Source organism: Abramis brama (genome assembly GCF_963993115.1).
Source record: "Abramis brama genome assembly, chromosome: 4".
Lineage (NCBI taxonomy): Eukaryota > Metazoa > Chordata > Actinopteri > Cypriniformes > Leuciscidae > Abramis > Abramis brama.
In genome coordinates this window covers 47,336,402-47,358,476 of record NC_139966.1, presented here as the reverse complement: position 1 = coordinate 47,358,476, position 22,075 = coordinate 47,336,402, and the positions used below count along the sequence as shown (strand labels likewise).

General features: G+C 37.9%; 1 protein-coding gene across 1 annotated transcript; it reads right to left on the bottom strand.

Moving 5' to 3' along the window:
- Window positions 1–21,031, bottom strand: cnot4b (CCR4-NOT transcription complex, subunit 4b). The gene is made up of 13 exons (XM_084111699.1): window positions 20,827–21,031; window positions 15,291–15,520; window positions 14,347–14,544; window positions 11,967–12,053; window positions 11,669–11,770; window positions 11,073–11,198; window positions 10,876–10,994; window positions 10,323–10,526; window positions 9,706–9,760; window positions 9,308–9,563; window positions 8,689–9,225; window positions 2,627–2,848; window positions 1–842 (listed from the first exon to the last, which is right to left on the bottom strand). The coding sequence occupies exons 2-13, from the start codon at window positions 15,462–15,464 to the stop codon at window positions 529–531; spliced, it is 2,394 nt and encodes a 797-aa protein (XP_083967825.1). The 5' UTR covers window positions 15,465–15,520; window positions 20,827–21,031; the 3' UTR covers window positions 1–528.
- Between the last annotated feature and the right edge of the window lie 1,044 nt (window positions 21,032–22,075).

The window sequence follows — 22,075 nt, the reverse complement described above, 5'->3', positions numbered from 1 at the left end:
TTGATTGCTTAGCGGCATGGCTTTAAGGACTCTCACAGGAAGTATCTCTGTTGTGCAGATGGATGAACAGGTGCTGTTCTTTTTGGTTTAGCTTTGAAGGCAGACTCTTACTTCTAAATCAAGACACTTTTCGTTTGATTCTTTCCATTTGGTTCCAATGGAATTTCTAGAAAACACATCATTGATGATGCCTTTTTTTATTTAAAGGATAGAGTTCCAAAAATGATGGACTGACGTTAATGTTACGTATTACTAAGGAGTTTGTTTACCTTTTGAAAACCTTTTTGTTATGCTTTGATGCAACAACTGGCTTGTTTGTGTGACCGTTTGAATTGGGAAAGCTGGAACAGAGCACTAGGGCAACAAGGAAAAAGAAAGACTGAACCAAAGGGAAACACAAATCAAGGAAAAGGGACAAAAATGAGCAAAAGGTGAAGAGGGAAAACGATACAATCTTGTTATTTTGTTAATAGCTTTGTACGGATTCATCTGCCGTGTTTGTCGGCGGTTCTTCGGATTTCACAGTTCCTAATGGCGGTCCATGCCGGCACTCTGTAGCAGATCTGTGGAGGCCTGGGCTGAGGCTCTGAAGGCGTTCTGGAATCCTGGGGGAGGAGAGTGGAACTGGGTGGCGGGGTTGGCCGTGGCTGTGGTTGGATAAGGGGTCCAGCCGGCTCTGTGGGGGAACTGGGCTCCGAAGGGGCCATTGTGTGGGGGCTGAGGGGGCACTGTGGAGCCGGAAGGGACATCCATCTCTGTGAGCGCCTGCAAGGATTTGAGCCAGTGGGGGGGGTTATCATCCTGCAGAGAGTCCAGACTGTTGCCTGAGGATGCTGGGATACCTGAAAGGGACAAAGTGATAGGAAAAAAAAGGGTCAACATATTTAAGATGTACGTGTCAAAAGTTCATTTTTTGTAGTAATGTTGGCTCCATATGTTTTTTGCAAAACATTCAAGTAAAAAGTAACAACATTTCTTTGAATACATGCATGTTGAATATAAATGTTAAATGTTGAATGCAAAGCTCATTTTCTTGTTTTTAATCATTATTTTATTCCTAAATACCATTAAGTTTGTAGGGAGTCGCACTGCATTTTACAATCTGAACTAATCTTACCCTGTTATTAAAAAGGTCAAATCGTCTGATGTTTTAGGAGATTAATACGCTTGACAAACATTCAAGAGGGTCTGCAAGAGTCCTCTCTACAAAATAATCTCTATGACTTACAAAACTAACAATACTTCACTGCAAAACAAAACCGCTTCACTGCATATTTTCCTTTTTTATTTATTTATGCCACGGGGAAAATAAAATCTAAATTGTAAAACTTGATCATCACAGAAGTGTATTCAAGTCATTATAAATGTGAATCACATTTTTTATGTAATTTTGAATTAAGAAATTCAGACAAATAAAATGAGCATCATTACATTGAAAGTGATACAAACAAAAAGTTATGAAAGCATAAATTGTGAATATCCACTGACAGAAATATTGTATACCGCATACTGTGCTAAACAGGACTGAGCAAGAGTTTGCTTGCAGTCAACAAATCCATCGTTCTACGGTTGATGCTACGTAGGAATCCATTTATCACGTAGGCGACATTATTGAGGACATTTTTAAATCATTCGCCATAATGGGATTAATTACATAAGGAAACAGGCCGTTTTGGGGTGCTTTTGCACCACTTAAAACATGCCAGCCTGCTGTGAGCTATTAATTCTAAACCCCCTGTGGATGACGGATGCTGCAGGCAGCCGCTGAGAGCACCCAGACAACATCCGTGACATCCATACAGATTGCAACTTCGACCTTAGGGAGCAACAGATACAACGTTGCTATTTCCCTTCAACCCGGGAGAGGAAAATGGCAAAACTTTGCTTGAAGTATTGATTAGAAATTTAGCTGCATAAAGTCTTTTTCTATTAAACAGTAGATGAAAATGTTGCTTGAACGATAAAAAAAAAGAACACTATAAATGTACATTGTTTATTTAACCACTTTGGATATTAATTGTTGGTGTTTTTCTGTGTGATATCTGAATTAGTCCACATGGATGCTTTAGACCGCCTGAAAGTGCAGGAGATCGAACTGATCTGAAATGTGTGCCCTCTTCTGTGGCCCTTAAAATGGCGTTACATCTCTGACATTTTTAGTGAAAAGGTTACTTATAAATGTTTAAAAGGCCTAAATGCATTATTCATTTCAGCTCCCAAAGGCACAATTTGAACGAGACTAGTTTTTCCCGAGGTCGTCAGGTAAATTTGCTTCACAAATGTGTTTTGTGGTTTTAATACCGTCAGAATCTAACACATCTGTGTTATTCTCACACAACATCAGTAAAGATTGAAAAACAAATTGGCAATATTAAATCACATTAATTTTAATTAGTAATATTAAATCATGAATAATAATGAATGAAATATATTCCAATGTTAATATTTAATATTGGTATTTTTGTGTACATAATAGATTATAGCTAGATTTAACTAAGCAGGCAAAATGAATGTGCAACTTTTCCTTTGTGAACAGAGAATGACTGGTGCAAAAGGGAAGGAAACAATTATTAACAAGCATTTTACAAGGCGTAAATTTTTGTTGTGAAGGTAATGCAAGCTGTACCTGTGATGATGGCGGGGTCCATCCAGCTGGCTGTGCCGTCCCAGCTAAGGCTGTGTGAGATGCCGCCTGGGTGGTTCACGCTAGAGGAGGAGGAGGATGATGAAGACGAAGATGAGGAGGAGCTGGGCAGTCCACCAAAGTTGATGTTGATGTTGGGTAAAAGCGCTCTGAGCCCGTCCTGCCACTCCTTCACATTTAGACTTTCTACCGAGGTGCTGTTTTCTGTTCGCGAGGGTGCCGGTGGGGTATCCAAACGCCCGTGCGCACAAATGCACCAGAAAAGAAGAGATTGGGGGACAACAGGAGAGATGAAGAGAAGATGGAGAAAGAACAAGCAATTATCAGTTTCAACTTGTACAACACAAAAACAAGTGCTGCTAGTTGTGTTATTCGGTGATTCATTTTAAAGCAAATTATGAAAAACAAACTCAAAAACAGCCAAAAGGGGCGCAACAGTAAAATAGGACTATGTTTAGACTGACAAGATTAAAACCGTGAAAATGACTTAATATGACGCAATCAAAATCAAGTAAATAATCGGATTAATTATTTGCCATATAATGGCTGGCGATCAACTGACAGCCCAAATAAAAACACAATTTAATTGAATTCTTTTGCATTTCATGAGATATAGAATAAAAAAATAGCGTAATGATAGCCGTTACTGTAATAGTGATTTATACTTGATTCAGCAAAAACAGCAGGTGATATTTGGCTCCCTTCTGAGTCTACTAGCCCTTTCTAATGGAGGAACAATCATTATAAAGCTCTTTACAGTCCCGTTATTATTCAATTATTTTCTCATTTATTTCTGTGTGTCACACTGGAGGAGAGACGTGCGGCTTCAATAACGCAGAGCTTCTTTCAGCTGGACCCAAGCCAAAATAAACCTTTTCTTCTCTAATCAGGCCAGTATTCTCCTAAGGTTTGCTTCTGCCCACAGGGACAGAGAAACCAAGCAGCAAAGATGATGAAGGGGGGAACGGAGAGAAAGAGAGAGAAGCGAGAGGGACAAACAAGGAAGAATTGCAAAGACAGGGGAATGGAGTGAATGAGATAACCCTGGCAGGGAAAAAAAAAAGCCTTTAGCCTCTGAGCTTGACTTAAGACTCAGCAAATTTTTCTGAGCACCTTGCTTCTAAATACAAACAAGCACAATATATAAAGAGGTGAAAATTTGAACATAAAAATATCATAATGAGGTTCTGTGTCTTATTCATTGTCATTAATCTGAGTGTAATAGTGATACAACATGTGAAACTAGGACCAGCAAAAAAAAGAAAATTGACTGTCTGGGACAACTGTCAATAATATGCTGGGAATCAGAATCAAGCATTCCAGAGGGTTGCGAAGAAGCAGAAGTTTGGGAAGTTCTTTAAAACTGTCCTATTCAATCATTTTGTTAAAAACACTGATTCAACAATTTGTTTGCATCACTCAAATGTCCAAATCTCTGCAAGGAATTACAAAATGGCAATAAAATGATTTATTAGAAATAAATGTAGTTAAATATTACAAATAAGCATTTAATTTATTGTATTAGTGAATCCATAAAATTAAAAATAAAGTAAAATGAAATTCAAATATCTAAATTGATCTGTTTATTTAGTCAAAATCATTTTCAAATAATTTTAGCATTAAACGTTTTGAACAAACACAGTATTTGGCTATTAAAATTTTTCATTTTTTTTTCTGGACAATTGGTAGAAATAATTTGAGAAAAATAAATAAAAAAACAAACCTTTTAGGAAAACCTGAACGTAGATTCTGATTTTCATTAATCCTGATACATAAAGTAGGATATTGCTATCATATATATTTTTTAAATTATAGATTTTTTTTCAATGGTCCAGCCCTAACCCACACTGTCTACTGGGACAGCCTGCTGTTGAATGGTCTTCAGACAATAGAGGTGAACCCGGCATACACACCAGCAGCACTGATTCTGTCAAACAGGTCATGCTTGTCATTTCATTACTTTGCAATGTGGGAAATTAAGGAGCAGACGGAGCTCCCCCTCTAAGCGTGGGGCAGGGGTCAACCTATGGATGCTGCAAAGTCAGCTATGCGTTTATTACTCCATTAGTCAGTTAAAACCAGACATAATGGGTCTCAACCAAGGGGTCAAGGTTAAGCTGGTTAGCATGGGCCAGTTAGCCCCTGCTGGTAGATGTAGTAACTACATCATTTGAATGCAAAAAGGATGTTTCTCCATTGATTCTCCACTTGCCTTTCAAGTTTATTACAGCTAAATATGTCCTGCACACAACACAAATGACAACTATTTAATTATATTACAGTAGGTGATTTCCCAATGACCGATAACCAAATTATCAATGATCAAGCCTCAAACACAGAGGACGTGACACGCTCACTTGGGAAACGCTGAATTGGTTCTGTAGTCGATACAGCCGAACCTAGTCAAGTCAAGTGTGAGAACGAGCCAATATGAGAATCTAGACACTCAATATCAACACTTGAAGAGGACTGGGCTTTAATGAAACACATCTGAAGGAGGAGATAAGATGAACAAGGTGTTGAATAAGGTGAATTAGGTGTTCTTTTTAAACCTCTCCACAGTTCTTCCTTCTGATTGGAAAATGCTCGTCTAGCCAAGTGTGTCAGGCATTAACACAATCACCCATGTTCCCATTTGCATACTCAGATAAACAAGTGTCATCATGTTTTATTTATGTGGATGGGACAAAAGCTAAACTCAGAATCATAGCAGCAAACTGAAGGAACCTCATTTCTTTTGAGGGGCTGTAAAGGTTGTAAAGTAGGTGTTTTTCAGTGAAGGTTTGCTTTGCGATTCATTTTTAAGTGATGAACAATATATCAGATAGGCTAGGGTATGTTAATAAAACATTAAAAGTGCACACATCACCACTGTAACATATGCATTAGTTATTTTGGCTGGGAATTCAATTAAAAATGTTTTATATACACTACTTAAGTTTCCAAGTTATTTGAGTTCCTTTATTCCACAAGGTGCATTAATCAAAAGTGATATTTATGAATATTAAAGATTTCTATTTCAAATGTTTTTCTTTTAAACTTTCTCAAAGAACCCACGGTTTCCAAAAAAATATTAATCAGCACAACGGATTTCAACATTGATGATACTAAAAAAAATTCTTGAGCAGCAAATAGGCTGATAATTATATACATTATATTCAAATAGAAATGTTATTTTAAATTGTAGTAATAATAATAATAATAATAATAATGACAATATTGCAGTTTTATTGTATTTTGATCAAATAATTGCAGCCTAAATGCACCCAATTTTAGCACCATCACAAAAACAGTTTCACATTATGAAACTAAAACACACACACACACAGTAGCATTGGCTGATAATCACGACAACTTGGATTATTAAAAAGTTACATGTCTTATCTGTTTTTAGTTATTTTTGGAAAAAGCTTAAAGTAAATAAAAATAAATATTAATCTTCAGGAATTCTATATACATTATAATTTTGACAACGCAAATTAAATACATTAATCAGAATTATAGTAGCATCAGCAAAAAAAACAAAAAAACCAACACTTTATAGTCAACCAATTAGCTTATTTTTCTCATTTATCATTTGCTTGCTTCAGCGGTGTTCAATTACATCTAAATCTACATTTTCCATGTAGCAGAAACCTCTCTCTCACACTCTCAAACACACTTCTAATGAGACTGCATGGGTTGGCCCTCCAGCCTATTTTGGTATCTCGACTTTTCTTCGTAAATAATGCAATGTTCTCCTCCCAGGTCCTGGGCAACTGCATCCTCTGGAGGACACCATTTCAAACAGGGAAGACCATTTCTCTCCCGGAGACTCATGGATTGAAGAAACAAACAAAATACGTTGCACAGCACAATCGAGTCTGAAAGGAAGCCAGTAGTCATGCTAGTTATTCATCGTTTCTACGAATAATGAAACCTTGAGGTCACATCCAATTTCCAATCCCTTCTTTTTGCACCAACTGAAATACAAGTTAATCTAATCTTCAAAAAGTAGAGGCATGCTGAGAAACAAGCAGCATGTTAACAAATGCTACACTTCCACAGCAGTGTCAGCAGATTAGATTGTTTCCCATAAAAAGCCCTACAGCTAGACCGCAAGGAAACGCTTTATTTAAATGAACTGAATTCCTGAAAGATCAATTCAGGATGGGGTTGGGGAGTAACTAACTGACGCTACTGACTTAAATGTATTTTTCAGTTGCATGACAGTATGACAAGACCTGATTTCAGTAAATCGCTTGCAGTATATTATTTGTAGTTAAATGCTGCTGTTCAGCAAGTTTTGAAATTAGAAAAATTAGTTTAGTTTTCCTAGATACATCTGTTCACTTTAATGCTGACAACTCAACTGAGATGCGTTATTTGTGTGCCTTATAAATACTGCTTTTTATACATCATCGTAAATGCATCTTTAATCTGTCCCAACATTTACTTGTCCATGTTGTTATGGTATCAGACTGAATGACGTGTTTTATGATATTTGCTCCTAGCTGAAAGGTTCAGGTAATGGCTTGAATGAAATGTCAAACTGTAGCCTCTTCCCCCTGTCTGAGTACCTCCTCCTCAGACAGATAATACCGGTATTTGATATTTTCTTGAGTTGCGGCTGTTCTCACATCAGAAAAACAAAAAATAATCTTTGTAAACATTAGTCTTTGTATAAGTTTAGGCACATAGTTCATGTTAGGAGAATCATCTGTCTTTTCAAGTCAAACTGAATGAACCTGGCTAGACTGGCTACTCTAAATAAAAGCACTTACCAGATTTAGAAGTTCACCCCATAAACATACCTAAAATTCTAAAGGTAAGAAAGGAAGTGGGCAGGCCCATCATGCATTATGCACACTGCAGCCCTGTCATGAAGATGTCCTCAGGGGATGATGATGATTACATGCTCTACAATTTGTATCAGCACTAAATGTGACACCGATCTCACTGCTATAAATCATGAGGTTTCATTCCATAAGAGAGCCCTTGGCAATCACTAGAATCTTCTCTGATGATGTACATGGCTGAATGATAGGAAAATAATACTACACTGCCCACCAGTGGCTGAGTTTGCAATGACAGAGATACCCATAATGCAAACATAAGAGGGCAGTTTGCATGTATGCAATATGTGACCCTGGATCACAAAACCTAAATTTGGACCACAAAATTGACATGGGTCAATTTTCTGAAATTGAGAGGTTTGTTAGGATAGGACAATATTTGGCCGAGAGACAACTATTTGAAAATCTGGAATCTGAGGGTGCAAACAAATCTAAACATTGAGAAAAATAGCCTTTAAAGTTGTCCATTTATGTTCGCGATTGTGCTGCATTCACTCACAAAAATAAATGTTTTATATATTTACGGTAGGAAATTTACAAAATATCTTCATGGAACATGAGCTTTACTTATCCTAATGATATTTGGCATAAAAGAAATAATAGAGAAGATAATTATGATCCATACAATGTATTGTTGGCTTTTGCCACAAATATACCTGTGCTGCTACTTGTGACTGATTTAGTGATCCAGGGTCACATATGGTATATTTTAGAAGTTAATTCAAAATAAAACTATCACATTTTGTTGTTTTATATATATAAAATATTTATTATGGATGCACCGATACTACTTTTTCCAGAATGAGTCCGATACTGATTTTATTTAATACTTGCCGACACCTGTATTTTCATTGCATTTTTTTATTTTTATTTTTTTTATATTGGGCAAAGGAACCAAATTAAAAGAGTACAAATTAAATTAGTTAGCTTAGCAAATAGATATTTCCACACCTAATTAATGCCAATTAAAATGTATTGTAGGAGCTACTGTTATTTTCACTGTTCATATTGTATTGCATCACATTTTAAATTGTATTTAATAGCACAGAGAATATTTAGAGCTGCTCCTGCAGGGCTCAACCAGTCAAGAGCAGTGAGTGATTTTCTCTTTGTCTTTTGTTATTAGATTAACAATGAGCACAAAAGATATGCAACGGATATGCACGCACGCACACACACACACAGATCCCAACACTGGTTTACACTCACCTGTCATATGGATACCTCCAAGCCCCGTACTGTGATGATGTTGCTGTTGTGGCGCCAAGTTCAAGTCCAAAAAGCTGCTATGCTGGGCAGCAGAAGGGGCCCCGGTGTGATTCAAGTGTTGGAGGTTATTGCGCATGTGCATGCCCATCCAACTGTGGCGAGAGGTCTGCGTCTGGCCGGGAAAGCTGAAGGAGTTGTAGACGGTGCGGTGTGGGAGCTGGGAGAATCCCCGAGAGGGCAGGCTGGAGTTTGGGGGAAAGTGTGAGGACGTAGGAGGCTGAAGTGCGCTTTTCATGGAAGGGGTGTTGTGTAGCGGGCCGAGTAAAGGCCCGTGGGGGAAGACTGGCCCAGACATTGTGGTGGTCAGGGGCAAGGAGGCCTTATCCTGCACTGAGAGCTCATTCTCTATGAGGTCAGCCAGTGCCTTACGGGTGACGTCAAAGGGGTCAAAGCCTAGGTCGTCATCCTGCTGCTTGGTCGAAGAGCCGAAACCGAAAGCCGCTTGCCAGTCCGTAGAGGACGACACTGGTATGGTTTCTGTCAGAATGAAGACAAATAAGTGTACATTTCATTTTTTTCTCTTTCATGTGAATGAGTAAGTCTAAACGGGTCCAGGTACCTGATGTGAAGAGGCTCTGTGGTTCTGGAGCAGTGGGCCAATCGGAGTTGCTGTGAAGGGAGTTGGAAAAGCTGGGCAGGCCACTGGGGATGGGATTGGGGTGCCGAAAGTTGCTGTTGTCTGAAAAGAGCGATTGTGACTCGGCTGCTGCTCCTTCGAAAGGCGACCGTACTGTCAGTCCTGCTACACAAATAGGCACCACTAAAGATGGCTTGGTCAGGCCAGGAGGAGGCGATGGGGAGTGGTTGCCAGAAATCTGAAGAGTTTAGAAAGGGGGAAAAAAATCATGATGTTAAAACATTAGTAACTTCCCTAATAAAGTGATTCAGATAACATTATTTAGGTGTACAGCTTGCCATTCTCAAAGGTAAAGAACGAACATGCAATCATGAACTTACTTGTGATGTTTCTCCGTTAATTATGCTGAAGCAATCTGAAGATTTGTTACTCGGGCTGCAGGAAAATAATAAAAACATGAGAATCAATTACATTCTGACAAACAGAATTTAGGCTTTTATTCACATTTAAATTAATCAGCGAACATAAACAGAAGCTCAAAGTGGTAGTTGCGTAGACTGTCAATGGAGGGACAGAAATCTCTCAGATTTCATAAAAATATCTTAATTTGTGTTCCCGAAGATGCAAAAAAGTCTTACAGGTTTGGAACAACATGAGGGTGAGTAATTAATGACAGAATTTTAATTTTTGGGTGAACTATCCCTTTAAGATGTTTGGGAGAAAAACATTCTTAATTGTCATGTAAATGTTAAAAAAATAAATCAAATTGACTACATTTTTGTAATTTTACAAACAAATTGAATGCTTAATTTTTTCTTTTCATTTTGAAAATGTTTTTGTGGAATTCAGCATATTGTTTTTTATTTTACATTTTCTCTTTCTAGAGTAGGCTATTTAGTGATTGTTCTACCATCCAACGATGTCTTGAACACTGTGACCTTGGTGCCCTTAAGTCTTTGAGAATAAGGCACAGGGCAGAAGTTCACAGGCTGGCTACCTGACAGGGTCACAATTTGACGTGAAGGGAGGCAGGCCAGCGATGGAGCCAAGGCCCAGCTCTGTGTCCAGACCGTCTGGAGTCATGTTTTCAGAGTCTGAGCCGCCATCTAAGGGTGGGGTCTCATGGTGTTCTGGAAGCCCATTGGGCATCTTCCCTGTGGTTTGTAACGAAGGCCACGCCTCTTTGTTGTTACTGTTGGAACTGGGGGTCATAATACAAATGCAAGATTAACAACAAAACTATGAGATGCTCCTTCTACTTCACTTTAGATGACCAGATTATAATGAATTCAATTTATTTAAATAATACTAATAATTATAATAATAATATATAATAATAATTAAAATATTTAAAGTTTGAACACATATAATAATTATAATATTTAAAGTTCGAACACATATAATAATTATTTTTAGAATATTTTAAAATAAAAGAAAAATATTAAATAATTCCCAAATGTCAATGCGTGTTATTTTTGAATAAATAAATATATAAATGAATAACTTTTTTTTTATTGGAGCTGCTGGGAAAGGTACAATTGAGTACAAACCTCTGTGATGTGCCTGATTTGCCCTTTGTCTTCTCCCCTGCTGAGTTCTGCAGGAAGTTGGGGTTTGTTTTGTATAGGTCCTGTAAGAGTTTCTGTTCATATTCCTGATGTTTTCCAGCCTGCAATGTCAAATGTTAAGAGTTCATATGCAAGTTTGTCGACGTCAGTAAACAGGTTGCAGGAGGCTGCAACGTTACCTGCATTTCTTCTTTTGTGAAACTAGCAGCTTCGTCTCCCAGCTCGTGAAGATACATGCAGTCTGGTTTGGGACACTGCATGCTTTTTAGAAAATAACTGCAGTATTTTGTTGTACCTAAAGAAGCCTGCATGAAAAAACAAAAACAAAAAAAGGGTGTATACTGTATTTAGATATATGCCAAGAGGTTAAAAAAAACCCCAGCTTGTATATAAAGTCATGCAACATCACAATTACCTCAGAAAAGCCATTCAATGACCATAAACTCGTTAGTCAGCTAGAAAAATGAACTCTAGAGAGAAGCATTTTGCTAAATATATGCACTATATTGCAAATTCCCATACAAATCAGTTCATTTTAACCTTTAATATTACAGTGATTGTGATTAAAGTGATTACAACTTGGGTTCCCTGTATAATTTACAGCATTAGTTGAGAGATATTTTTTTCCTTGAGGAAATTTGTCACATACTGTACCTGATGGGACCCAATTAATCGATATTGAATAGAATAGCAACCAAATTTGTTTCAACACCCAGCCCTAACTGAAAGTATATTGCTCTTCATAATATTGGACTATTTTTGTCATTAAGTTTACCTTAAGTGTTCTGCCGTCTACTACAACATTGTTTACACATTGTATAGCTCTGAGGGCATCTTCTGATCGAATGTAAGTGACATAGGCACTGGCGCTAGGACCCTGGGGACAAAAATCAAAACATATTAGATGATTAAATCAGACAAAACAGAGAAATTAGGATAAAACAAAATCAGCAAAACAAAGCAGTATTTATTTGCTGTAGTAAAAAAAAAAAAAAGACAAATGGCAGAATGTTATGCATTATGCAAAATATTTGAGCAGGCAAGAGATTGACCCAAAAGAAAGCGAAGCTCACCTGTGAGCCAGCATAAGAAGTGCTGTTATTGATGACCACTTTGTGGATCTTTCCAAACTTCCCGAAGTACTCCGGCCTTTTTAAAACCTGCAATCAGACATCAATTATATATTTATAAAGCCCTGATTGCTGTTTGCAGATCATCAACAGCATAATCAAATGCAGTTTGTTTTGTGGAGTCACACAGGGATAGAGCACACCTAATTATGATTCATCGGAAGGATATGACTCAATCACCATTTATTACAAGAGAAGGCCATATGAAATCTAGGTTAGGAACTCAATATACACCATAAGCACTGTGGCAAATATCATTTAACAATTTAAACCACATTTCTTACACCAACAAAGATCATTTCTACTTATAAAACCTTACATAAGTAAACCATTTTACACAAAGCCTTTTGAGGACGAGATAAAAACAGGATTTGTGTGAATGACATACTGTATTGAGAACCGACGACCTAAACACTATCAACAGGATGTCCACAATGTTCAGCCAAATCAACACTGGAAACAAAGTGTGGCACACAAGTAGGTCTCTAGCAGCGGGTGACTGACAGCTCATTGGCGGAGGGCTTCGCCTCGATGGCATGGTGCTTTTGAGATTCTGGTCACTCTTGAACTGTGAAAGCAGTCCGGATGTTTCTTTGCGGTCTTTGTTCGTGTGAAGCAGCGTCACTCGCTTTCTGTTTTTTGTTCTTTTTCACACCCTCAGTGTGAAATAAACAAAAGCACAAAGACTGATATGTTAAAGGGACGATTGGTACAGAAAGAAAATTAAGGCGAATCCTATAAATTAAAGACCTCTGATAAACAGTCACTAACATAGATTTGATGTGTTTTTTTTTAAAGCTTTGTGCTCCTAATATCATTTGGACCGGAATTAGAAGGCATGTTCTCACTCTCTCTCACTGAATAACTTGTTCTCTGCTGAGAGCTATTCAGGGTACATGACGTTAGCTGTGATGGCAAAGAGGGAGAGAAAGAGTGTCAGAGAGAAGGGAGCGAAAAGAGAGTGAAAGCTGTTTTTCGTGGGCTGGTAATGAAGGCTAAGTGCAGCTAGTGGGCAGCTAGCTTTCTCCCATTTTCCCAGGAAAACATTTAATCTCATGTACTCATTCCATTTGATGATATGTGGCATAAAAATCAAATCTTCACATCTTCAAGGATTTTCTTGCAGCTACATGGAAGCAATCCTGCACAACATATCAAGAGAACAGCCATAATAATAGGTAATAGGCATGCTTTACCACGGCAAAGATGCTTTGGAAGCACTAAAATATATATATTTTTTCATATCTTACAAAGTATAAAGTGAGAGATGTCACAAGGCACATTTTAACTTGTTAACACAGGCAACTACGAGCGGTCAGGCGATATATATTGACATGGCTGAGATATCGGCCGATATTTCAGATAATCAGAATCAGCCAATACATGACGTAAGCAGGACTATTTATTTTTATTTTAACAGCGCTGAGAAACCAGTACCTGAGCACAAAGGAGCTACAATTCTCAGTCTTCATTAGGTTACTGTCTTTGTTCCCTCGGTTCTTTAATAATAGAAAGGCAAATGCTTTTTAATATAACTATCTGAATTCAGAAAACAGGCATTTAAACGTTATATACACTGTGTACTGCATGTAAAATTAGTGTTGATTCCCAGAGCGCACCATTTACCAGGTTATTGTTGTTTGCTTTTTATTAATGTTTTTAACAATTTCTTTATATTTGAAAGTGCAATAATAGGACTACAAAATCAATAATTTGCTATTGTATAAATCTAGAGGTCTTTTTTGAATAGTAATTATCAAACTATTTTAGCAATTGTCAAATTAATATAAATCTAATAGCAAAAATTGTTGTGCTAGTGTCATTTACCATCTTTACATCGAATAGTATGATCTGCCTGCTCTCCAAGATCTCGGCAACCTTTCTCGGTCGACCACTAGTAACTACTAGATTAGAGTCAGATCCAGATTATAAATCCTGTGAGTCAGATGGGTCTTTTTACACAGAAGGATGTGAACTCAAAAAGTCCTTTATGTTCTTTTCATCCACTCATGAAAGTCTTGTTTCAGCAGATAGGAGAAAAGCTCATTAACCTTCATTTTTCAACACTTAAACAGATAAGACCTTGATAGGACACAGAAGAGAAAATGCAAAAACATGTACCTTTCTATATCTTGCTTGCAGTGAAACTTTTATTAAACACGGAAACCATATGTGGGTGAATTTTGAGAGCTCACTACAAAAAACCACCAAGATGAATATTAAGCTTTGGTGTTTGAATATGGACTTCCTGAATTGTTTACATTGAGTGTGAACGACATTAGTTACACAGAGGTCAGGAAAGTATTGAGTTTTGCTCAATCACCTCGGGGTCGGCGAGTCTCTGTGAAAGGCCCACCACAAAAACCAGGTTTCTCTGGACGACACGCACACTGGAGAGGTGCTTGCGGTTCTCTGTGATCTTCTGCTTCCGCTCATTCTGCTTCTGCTTCTTCTCGTTCTTTATCCTCTGAAGTTCCTCTTGAGAGAGAGGTTTGTACACCGCAGGGTCTTCTGGATAGGGCTGAACCAAACATAAGATGCTAGACGTAAGATGACTTAATTCTAGAAGATGGATCTTGTTTCACTAAATTATTAGTGGACTGTTGGTTATGACAGAATATATATATATATTTTTTTAATTAAAGTTTATTTTATTGCCATATCAGAATCAAAGGCTAGATTCATGGCATAAAAAATAAAATAAATACAATGCATAATAAAATGTCTTAAATCTTAAGTTTAAAATCTGAAAGAAATGCTAAAATTTTCACAAAGTAACAATGCATTTTAATAAACAGCAATACTGAAATGCAATGAGTTATTCAAGACTTTACTGTGCTTAATTTTGAAGTGCAAATTTAAGATGTTTTAATATGCCACAGATGAAGGATCAGCGGACACCCTGGAGTTCTCTTTAAGATCACCCACTGAAATGATGATGATGATATTACATGATATATACTGCAATAAACATGGATATAATAATGTGCATTAAGCACATTAAGGTTAAGGAGCTGCAGTAAACTGGCCACTACAGGGACTGGTTTTAGTGAGTGGATGGGAGTGTTTAGAGAAAGAATACAAGTACTGGAAGCCTGTTGTGCTGCACATGTTCCCTCCACACAGCTGTACAGCACCGATAAAATCACGCAGAACCTGAGGCAACAGCAGGAGCGTGAATTAATCCAGCAAAGTTCCCTGGGATGCTGAATGCTAGCCATTAAAACATCTCATCTCCTTGAGCTCCCCAATGGAGCAATTTGTTACCTTTCTGCAGGCCGGACAGAGGCCGTTCTCGTCTGTGCGTATGCGATGCCAGCAGAAGCGGCAGATCTGGTAGCCGCAGGTGCAGGGGAAGAAATTGACGTCATCAATCTCCAATGGTTCCATGCACAGTGGGCACTCCATGGGGTCCTCCTTCACCTCAGGGCTGCGGGACATCCTATGGCACGGCACAGAGAAAAGAAGCGGGGTGTTCTCACAGTGCAGAGGCAGAGCTGAGGAGAAAAACAAAATTGAAGTTTAACATTTAAAAAAATATATATTTCAATGTAAAAAATCTATTTAATATGAATTTACATTCTAGTTGCGCTTCAATACGTTTAATTAATAAAATAAAATAAAAATTGTCCATTATGGGCCAAAAAGTTTCAAACAAATGAAGCTTCTAGATTTAGAAATGCAGCCAGTATCTACAAAAATCTTATTTCCTTCCAACAGCGTGTAGGCCTAATCTTAAGCAGCAAGACAGAATTAGGCTCATATCCTTCAAATAGTCTCAAAGCACACTAGAGGTTGCATCAGAAAGCCAATAATGATTCTTCTACTGGTAAGAGTGTGTCTGCATGCGTGGGAGGAGTTTAAAACTTCAGTCATGAGAGGAATTGAAGGCATAATTGGAATCGACAAGCACAAACACCCACACAAACAATTGCAACAGTTTCATGAACAAGTATATGTATCCTCTAGGGATCATCCAGTGAACTGGTAGTCTAACTGTGTAGGTGCAGATTCAGCAATTACTGAAAATGAGGTTTTGGATCCTCGTATGGAACACAGATCCGTGGGCACATGACAAGGTTCGCTGAACATAGGATGCATTGGTTGAAAACCAATTTAATGTCTCTGTGGTGTTATGTGACTGCTAGCATCTTCATTTTAAACACTAATGAAAACTAATGTCGGTATCCTAGTGTGCCAAAGAAAGGGGGGGATTGGTTCAAGCTCATTTTTAGTGGCAATCAGTTTTCTTTTGGCCAAATTTTTGTTGTCACATTCTGGTTTGGAGTCTTTCCGCTGTAGTACTTAAACTCCTATGTATTAACAACATGGACAAGCACAAATACAGCAGTTTGTCCGAGACACTTCTGTTCCCTGGTGGCACTTCCCTATGAGGGTCATTTATCAAACAATGGTCTGAACGAAGCTCCCAAATGTGAACAAATACAGGACAGCCTTGTGTTCATAAACAAACAAACTGAAATATGAAGCTTCCATGCAGAGACTCATCTATGGCATGTTAAACTTACAAACTATAGTCAGGGCTCCATGCATTTTGCAACTTTCCTACCACTGACTAAATTTTGTTAGAGGTCACACTGGTGCGTCCACCACCACATTGCCCAACTGACAAGACTTCTTTCAAAAACGAAACAAAAAACATCTTAACCCCAAACTTTTTAACAGTAGTTCATGTATATATAGCCTCATAACTACCAGACACAGACTAAAAGCCAACAAAACCCCAATTTTTCTTTATGGTCACTCCGTCAATAACGGAAGCACCAGGAGTGTGAAGAGGAGTCAGTGGGTGGGTGTGAGTTGATGGGAGGGGAGCATTCTAAATATATCCCATCCTGGGAAGGCAGAGTACAGCAGGAGGAGTCAGCCCCTTGAATCTCCCTTTAAAAGGGAAATGCTGATTGAACGCAGAGGGCGGTGTGAGCTACATGTAGGGTAATCAGCACTTCCTGGGATCCACACGGTCACACCCCAGCTAGTGTAGTGGGAAGGGGGTGGCGAAAATGAAGCGCACCATCTCCTTAACGTGCCGATATGGAATTAGAAACTGTGTAAGAGTTTTTTTTTTTTTTGCTATACTCAGAACTGTATGGAAGAAGGAATTCCCACTGTCAGTGAGGTCGGGATTCCTTCCCAGTAGAGGCGGATATCAGCTGCGAGTAATGAAAGCTTTCCGCTGGCCCCTGCTGGGAATGATGCATAAATATTTAACCATCACTCTCGTAAAAAAAGGGATCTGATTTCATCACAATGCTTACAAACCCCAAAAGACACACTCAAGCTGTGCGGGGTTTGATTCCTTCTGGCATTCAACACATGCACATGCTGTGAAAGAAAGATGCATAATATGGAAGGAAACTCCAATAAAAAGTCACAATTGACCTTTGAACAGTAAAAAACAAAAAACAGTAACAGAGTGCCAATTCTGATTGTAAACCAAGTGTGAACGCATACCAAACTGGATTAAGTTGAACAGAAATCAAGACTTATTATAATTGTTGACCACCAAAGGGGCCAGAATTACCCACAAATCTCTTCTAAGTAGACAGACTAACAAACATGTTTGCAAGGTACTGGGAAATCGTAGGGACAAACAATGATCTAAGCCTACAATGTTTGAGTTTTGGCGATGGTAGATGTTTTCGTATATACATTAACCCAGTGTGCCGTGAGAGCTGAACGCTGAAAGGACGACCTGAAGGGCCCTCAATCCTCCGTGTAGGGGTCGATGTGGAATGATCTTTCTTCAAAGCATACTGAATCCTTGAGAAAACGTTCGAACTGCTAATTGCAGGCCCATCAGGCTTTCTGATTTCTCCACACCTTACTGAGACTCTCCGGCACACTTCTTCAAAGCATAAAAACCGAATGAATTCCATTATTTGTTGCCTGAGACCCTGAGAAGTGAATGTTTCTGATCGCTCACTATTAGTTCTAATAGCTACAAGCATGAATGTTTGATGGTCAAAATAATTCAGAAAACTTTTGCCAGAACCTTTAATAGAAAACCAACATTTGAAACTACGTAAATAGTGCAAATCTCAGGAACACCCTTGGCGTCTAGAAATAAATCGAAGGGTTTCACAACAGACATCTTAAAGCCATTTTACAACAGAGCACTACTAACCACACAAAAGATGAAAATAACAACTGTGCAAAACTGCAGGTTTCAACACACAAAAAAGCTTTCAGAAAGTCTTTGGTACCGTTTTAAAAGTGTTTCTGAAATAGACAGTTAATTTAATGTGCCAGTCAAATCAATGGTCTGAAAACTGAAAGGTGGTGAACATGCAGTTACATTTATTCTAGTAGAAACTGATTTCAATTAAGAATCCGATTCCTTACACACAACAACAAACTAATGTAACTCAACTACACAGTAACAACACCGCTATACATTAAGACAGACTGTCAGACTCAGTTTAATTTGTAATAAATAAAATAAAAGGCTCAAAAACATGCCTTTTACGAGGACAAATGTAGTACGCCGACAAGCATAGTGAAGAGACGGACAGTTGTCTCAGCTGACATCATTCTGATGTCATAGAAGAGCGTAGCTGAAATTATCATCAGAGTGGAGTCGTGTCCATTTGTGGGCTGCTCTTCATGAGCAGATGGACAAGGCATCGGCAAGGAATGAAAGACGTGTCTGTACCACAAATAGCTATTCTGGGCAGACAGAATAAAAGCACAAAAAAACAATAAAATAAAACACTTTATGAGACAAAGGGTTCATCCATTTTTTCTAACATATCTGAGATGGCCCACAGCTCAGGACAAAACAGCTTTAATCGTTTCAGATCTTACTAAAAGACGACTTTTTTCCTGTACTGCCAGGATTGTGGCAGACCCGTTCGGACTGAATGTAAAGGTGCAACTTTTTCAACCAACTATAAAGACGAAGAGCTTAATTTCTATGCAACTGAACACCAAGGCAGAAGTCCATTGAGAATGTGATCATATAGCAGCAGTAATCCTTGCCAGAAAAGTGTCTCGCAAACATTGTGTCTGGCACAAACAATGCTTGCCGGACAGTGCGCTGGAACTGGGCCTAGACATCCCTGTCCACTTAAAACCTGCTCCTAAATGATATCGCTCCCAAAGAAGCACATTCCAAGCAAAACGCTCCTTTTTTACCTGTTCACACCAAGAATGATAACTACGATTAATATTAGAATCCACACAAGCGGATTATTTAAGTATAGGATATTGTTCTGTTTATTCAAAGTGCATGCTGCAGTTTTGTCTTCTGTCACTCTAAATGCTCGAGCTCTGAAAGCAGGATGGATTCTGATTGGCTGTCAATGTTTTTATCATTCATCAGCTGGAAAAAAAATTGTTCTGAAAGTGATTCCAACAATCTTCCTCTGTGCCAGTATCGTTATATTTGTGGCTTTTGCTATACCTTTATATTTAGAACGATTTTCTAATACTATATCGTTATCGTTCTTGGTGTGAATGGACCTTTACTCCTGAGATCGCTGTTCTAAATTGATGTCTGAAACTTTGTATTACAAGCACTTCTCGTGTTTATTGCCTCTTTAAGATGAATTGCTGCTATTCCTCATTTGGATAAAAGCATCTGCTAAATGAATAAATGTAAATGTAATAAATGTGACTGGCAAACCGACTGTGTCAAATTCAAAACCAAAGTGTTTAAGGAAAAAGTTCACCCAAAAATGACAATTCTGCCATCATTTACTAATTCTCACGTTGATCCAAACCTGTATGACTTTCTGCTCTCAAACCAGTCAGACAGTCTCCGCCACCAATCACTTTGATTGCATCTTTCTTTCCATTTCTTTCCAAGCAAAGTGCTGCTCATTCTGCCTAACATCTCATTTTGTGTTGCACAGAAGAACAACAATTAGTAATAAGGGTTTGGAAAAACATGACTGCGTATTCATTTCTGGCTTGTCTATTTCTTAAAAAAATAGGCTTACAGCTGAAAGACAAAAAGCACATAGTAAGCTCAAAAGGCCCACTGCTGACAAAACAGGATTAATAGTGCACACTCAACACAGTAACTACAGAGTCCGGGAACATGATGCTGTCACCAAACACAAAAATATCCTCTTTTGAGAGACTCTGGCTTCATATGATTGTTTGCGGAAAGGACAGGTGCATTTGGTCAATAAAAACCAGTAGCAATCACCTCCTGTCAGTGGTCTGCCTATTGAAACACGCGTCACCCACCATAATAAAGGGTGTGGACAAAAAATATATAGAAATGACCTGCAGTGACAGAGCAATCAAAGTCATCGTATTTGGCATCACATCTTTAAACTGATGTTGCATTAGAGAAGGAACAGCAACTTCCTACTCAAATAACAAGGAAATCCCCTCTATGTAAAAATACATAATCATACACAGAAATTAATTCTGTTTCCTTGTTAATGCATTGAAGTAAACCAGCTAAGCTAATACCTATTGAAGTTATTCAAGAGGCGAAATATACACCAAAACCAGTGTACGTATACTATATACTGTCTCAAAGTATGCATAACAAAAAATAAGTCAGTGTTTGACGAAGCGAGAATTCATTTTCGTGTATTTTATTAAAAGCCGGTCAAACGGTGCGGCTAGGGGCTAACTTAACTTACTCGGCTAACTAGACGACTAACGTTAGTCTGTCAAGCACACAAAAATACAGGAATTTCCACAAGAAATGGACGTTTGAGGGAGAAAGAGGGATGAGATGTGTTATTAAGAGGTGAATTGAGAGAGGAAAGCAGCTGAATGTGGAGGCGGTGGACAAGAGAGGCCTTAGTGGGATACTCACCCTGTCTATCTGTACAGATTGATTCACAGCAAATAAAATCTATCTGAACGACCCAGGTCTAGCAGAACAGGTCGCAATATAATTTCCCGGGTGGCTTGTCACTGCTCCTGTGTGATTTGATGCGAAAACACCAAGCCTTGTATCTTACAGCCTCTCTGTTGAGCGGTAGTGCCTCCTAACCACCATCTTACATTGAAATAGGGAGGAGGAGGGGGCATCAAGTTGTGACTTTTCAGCGCATGCGCAGTTGATGATGGACCTTTGCTTTTGTGGGTAATGTAGTGTGCTACATAAAGATAGCGGCAATGTTTAGAGAACTATATTTTGAAGTCTGAACTCTGTTCTCAACGGTATTATTTTCTAGAAATGTTAGGTCACATTTTAATTGGAGCAAACTGTGATCTGTTTTAAATAGTATACATTTGCAAAATGTATTAATTGCAATGTTTGCAGGCAAATAATAAAATAAAAAATAGTAATAATATATATTTTTACATGACCTTTTTTACATAATAGATATTTTTACATGATGTTTTACTGTTTAACTCTGCTGCTTTATTGGAGCAAGTTGTCACATGTGAAGAACATTGCAATATTTGTTTGCAAATAAAATGGATTCATATTTATGCATTACCTTTCACACCTTTCTTGTTTCATGAACTGTTTCATAATTGTTTTACTGGATAACCTTACTGCGTTGTCAGAGCAAAATCGCACGTGTTTAAAATTTTATACATTTGCAACATTTATTAATTGCAATATTTGTTTGCAAATAAAAAGCATTGTACACTTTTGTGGTTTTATGAATTGTTGTTTCAAAATTGTCAGTAATATGTGCATACACTGACTATACATAAAACTATTCAAAACCCCCAAATAATAATACAAATAATAACAATAACTGTGTAAATATATACATTACCAATATGTATATATATATATATATATATATATATATATATATATATATATATATAATTACTGGTGAAATATTTAGTTCAGTCCACATTTAAAGGATTAGTATTAAAAACTTGCAAATCATTGTCCTTAAAAATACAAGTCTGTACCATTTCTGAAGTTCAACAGTAGGTGGAGACACAGGCCAAGACTTTTAGAAGAATACATTTCATGTAGTACACATTATCTGGAGTGGCTATCCGAGTCTAAAAAGAGAACACATTAATAGTTTAAAAAGAAATGAAAATATCCAAACGATAAATGGAATAATAGAGATTTTGTTCTGCCCTAG

Bases quoted from the DNA above. Each gene is read 5' to 3' on its own strand.
- cnot4b (XM_084111699.1), bottom strand. From the start codon at position 15,464: ATGTCCCGCAGCCCTGAGGTGAAGGAGGACCCCATGGAGTGCCCACTG. The intron at 12,054-14,346 runs GTGATTGAGCAA...GTCTGATTGCAG, and splicing joins AGAGACTCGCCGACCCCGAG to GTTTTAAAAAGGCCGGAGTA. The intron at 843-2,626 runs GTACAGCTTGCA...TGTCCCTTTCAG, and splicing joins GGACCCCGCCATCATCACAG to GTATCCCAGCATCCTCAGGC.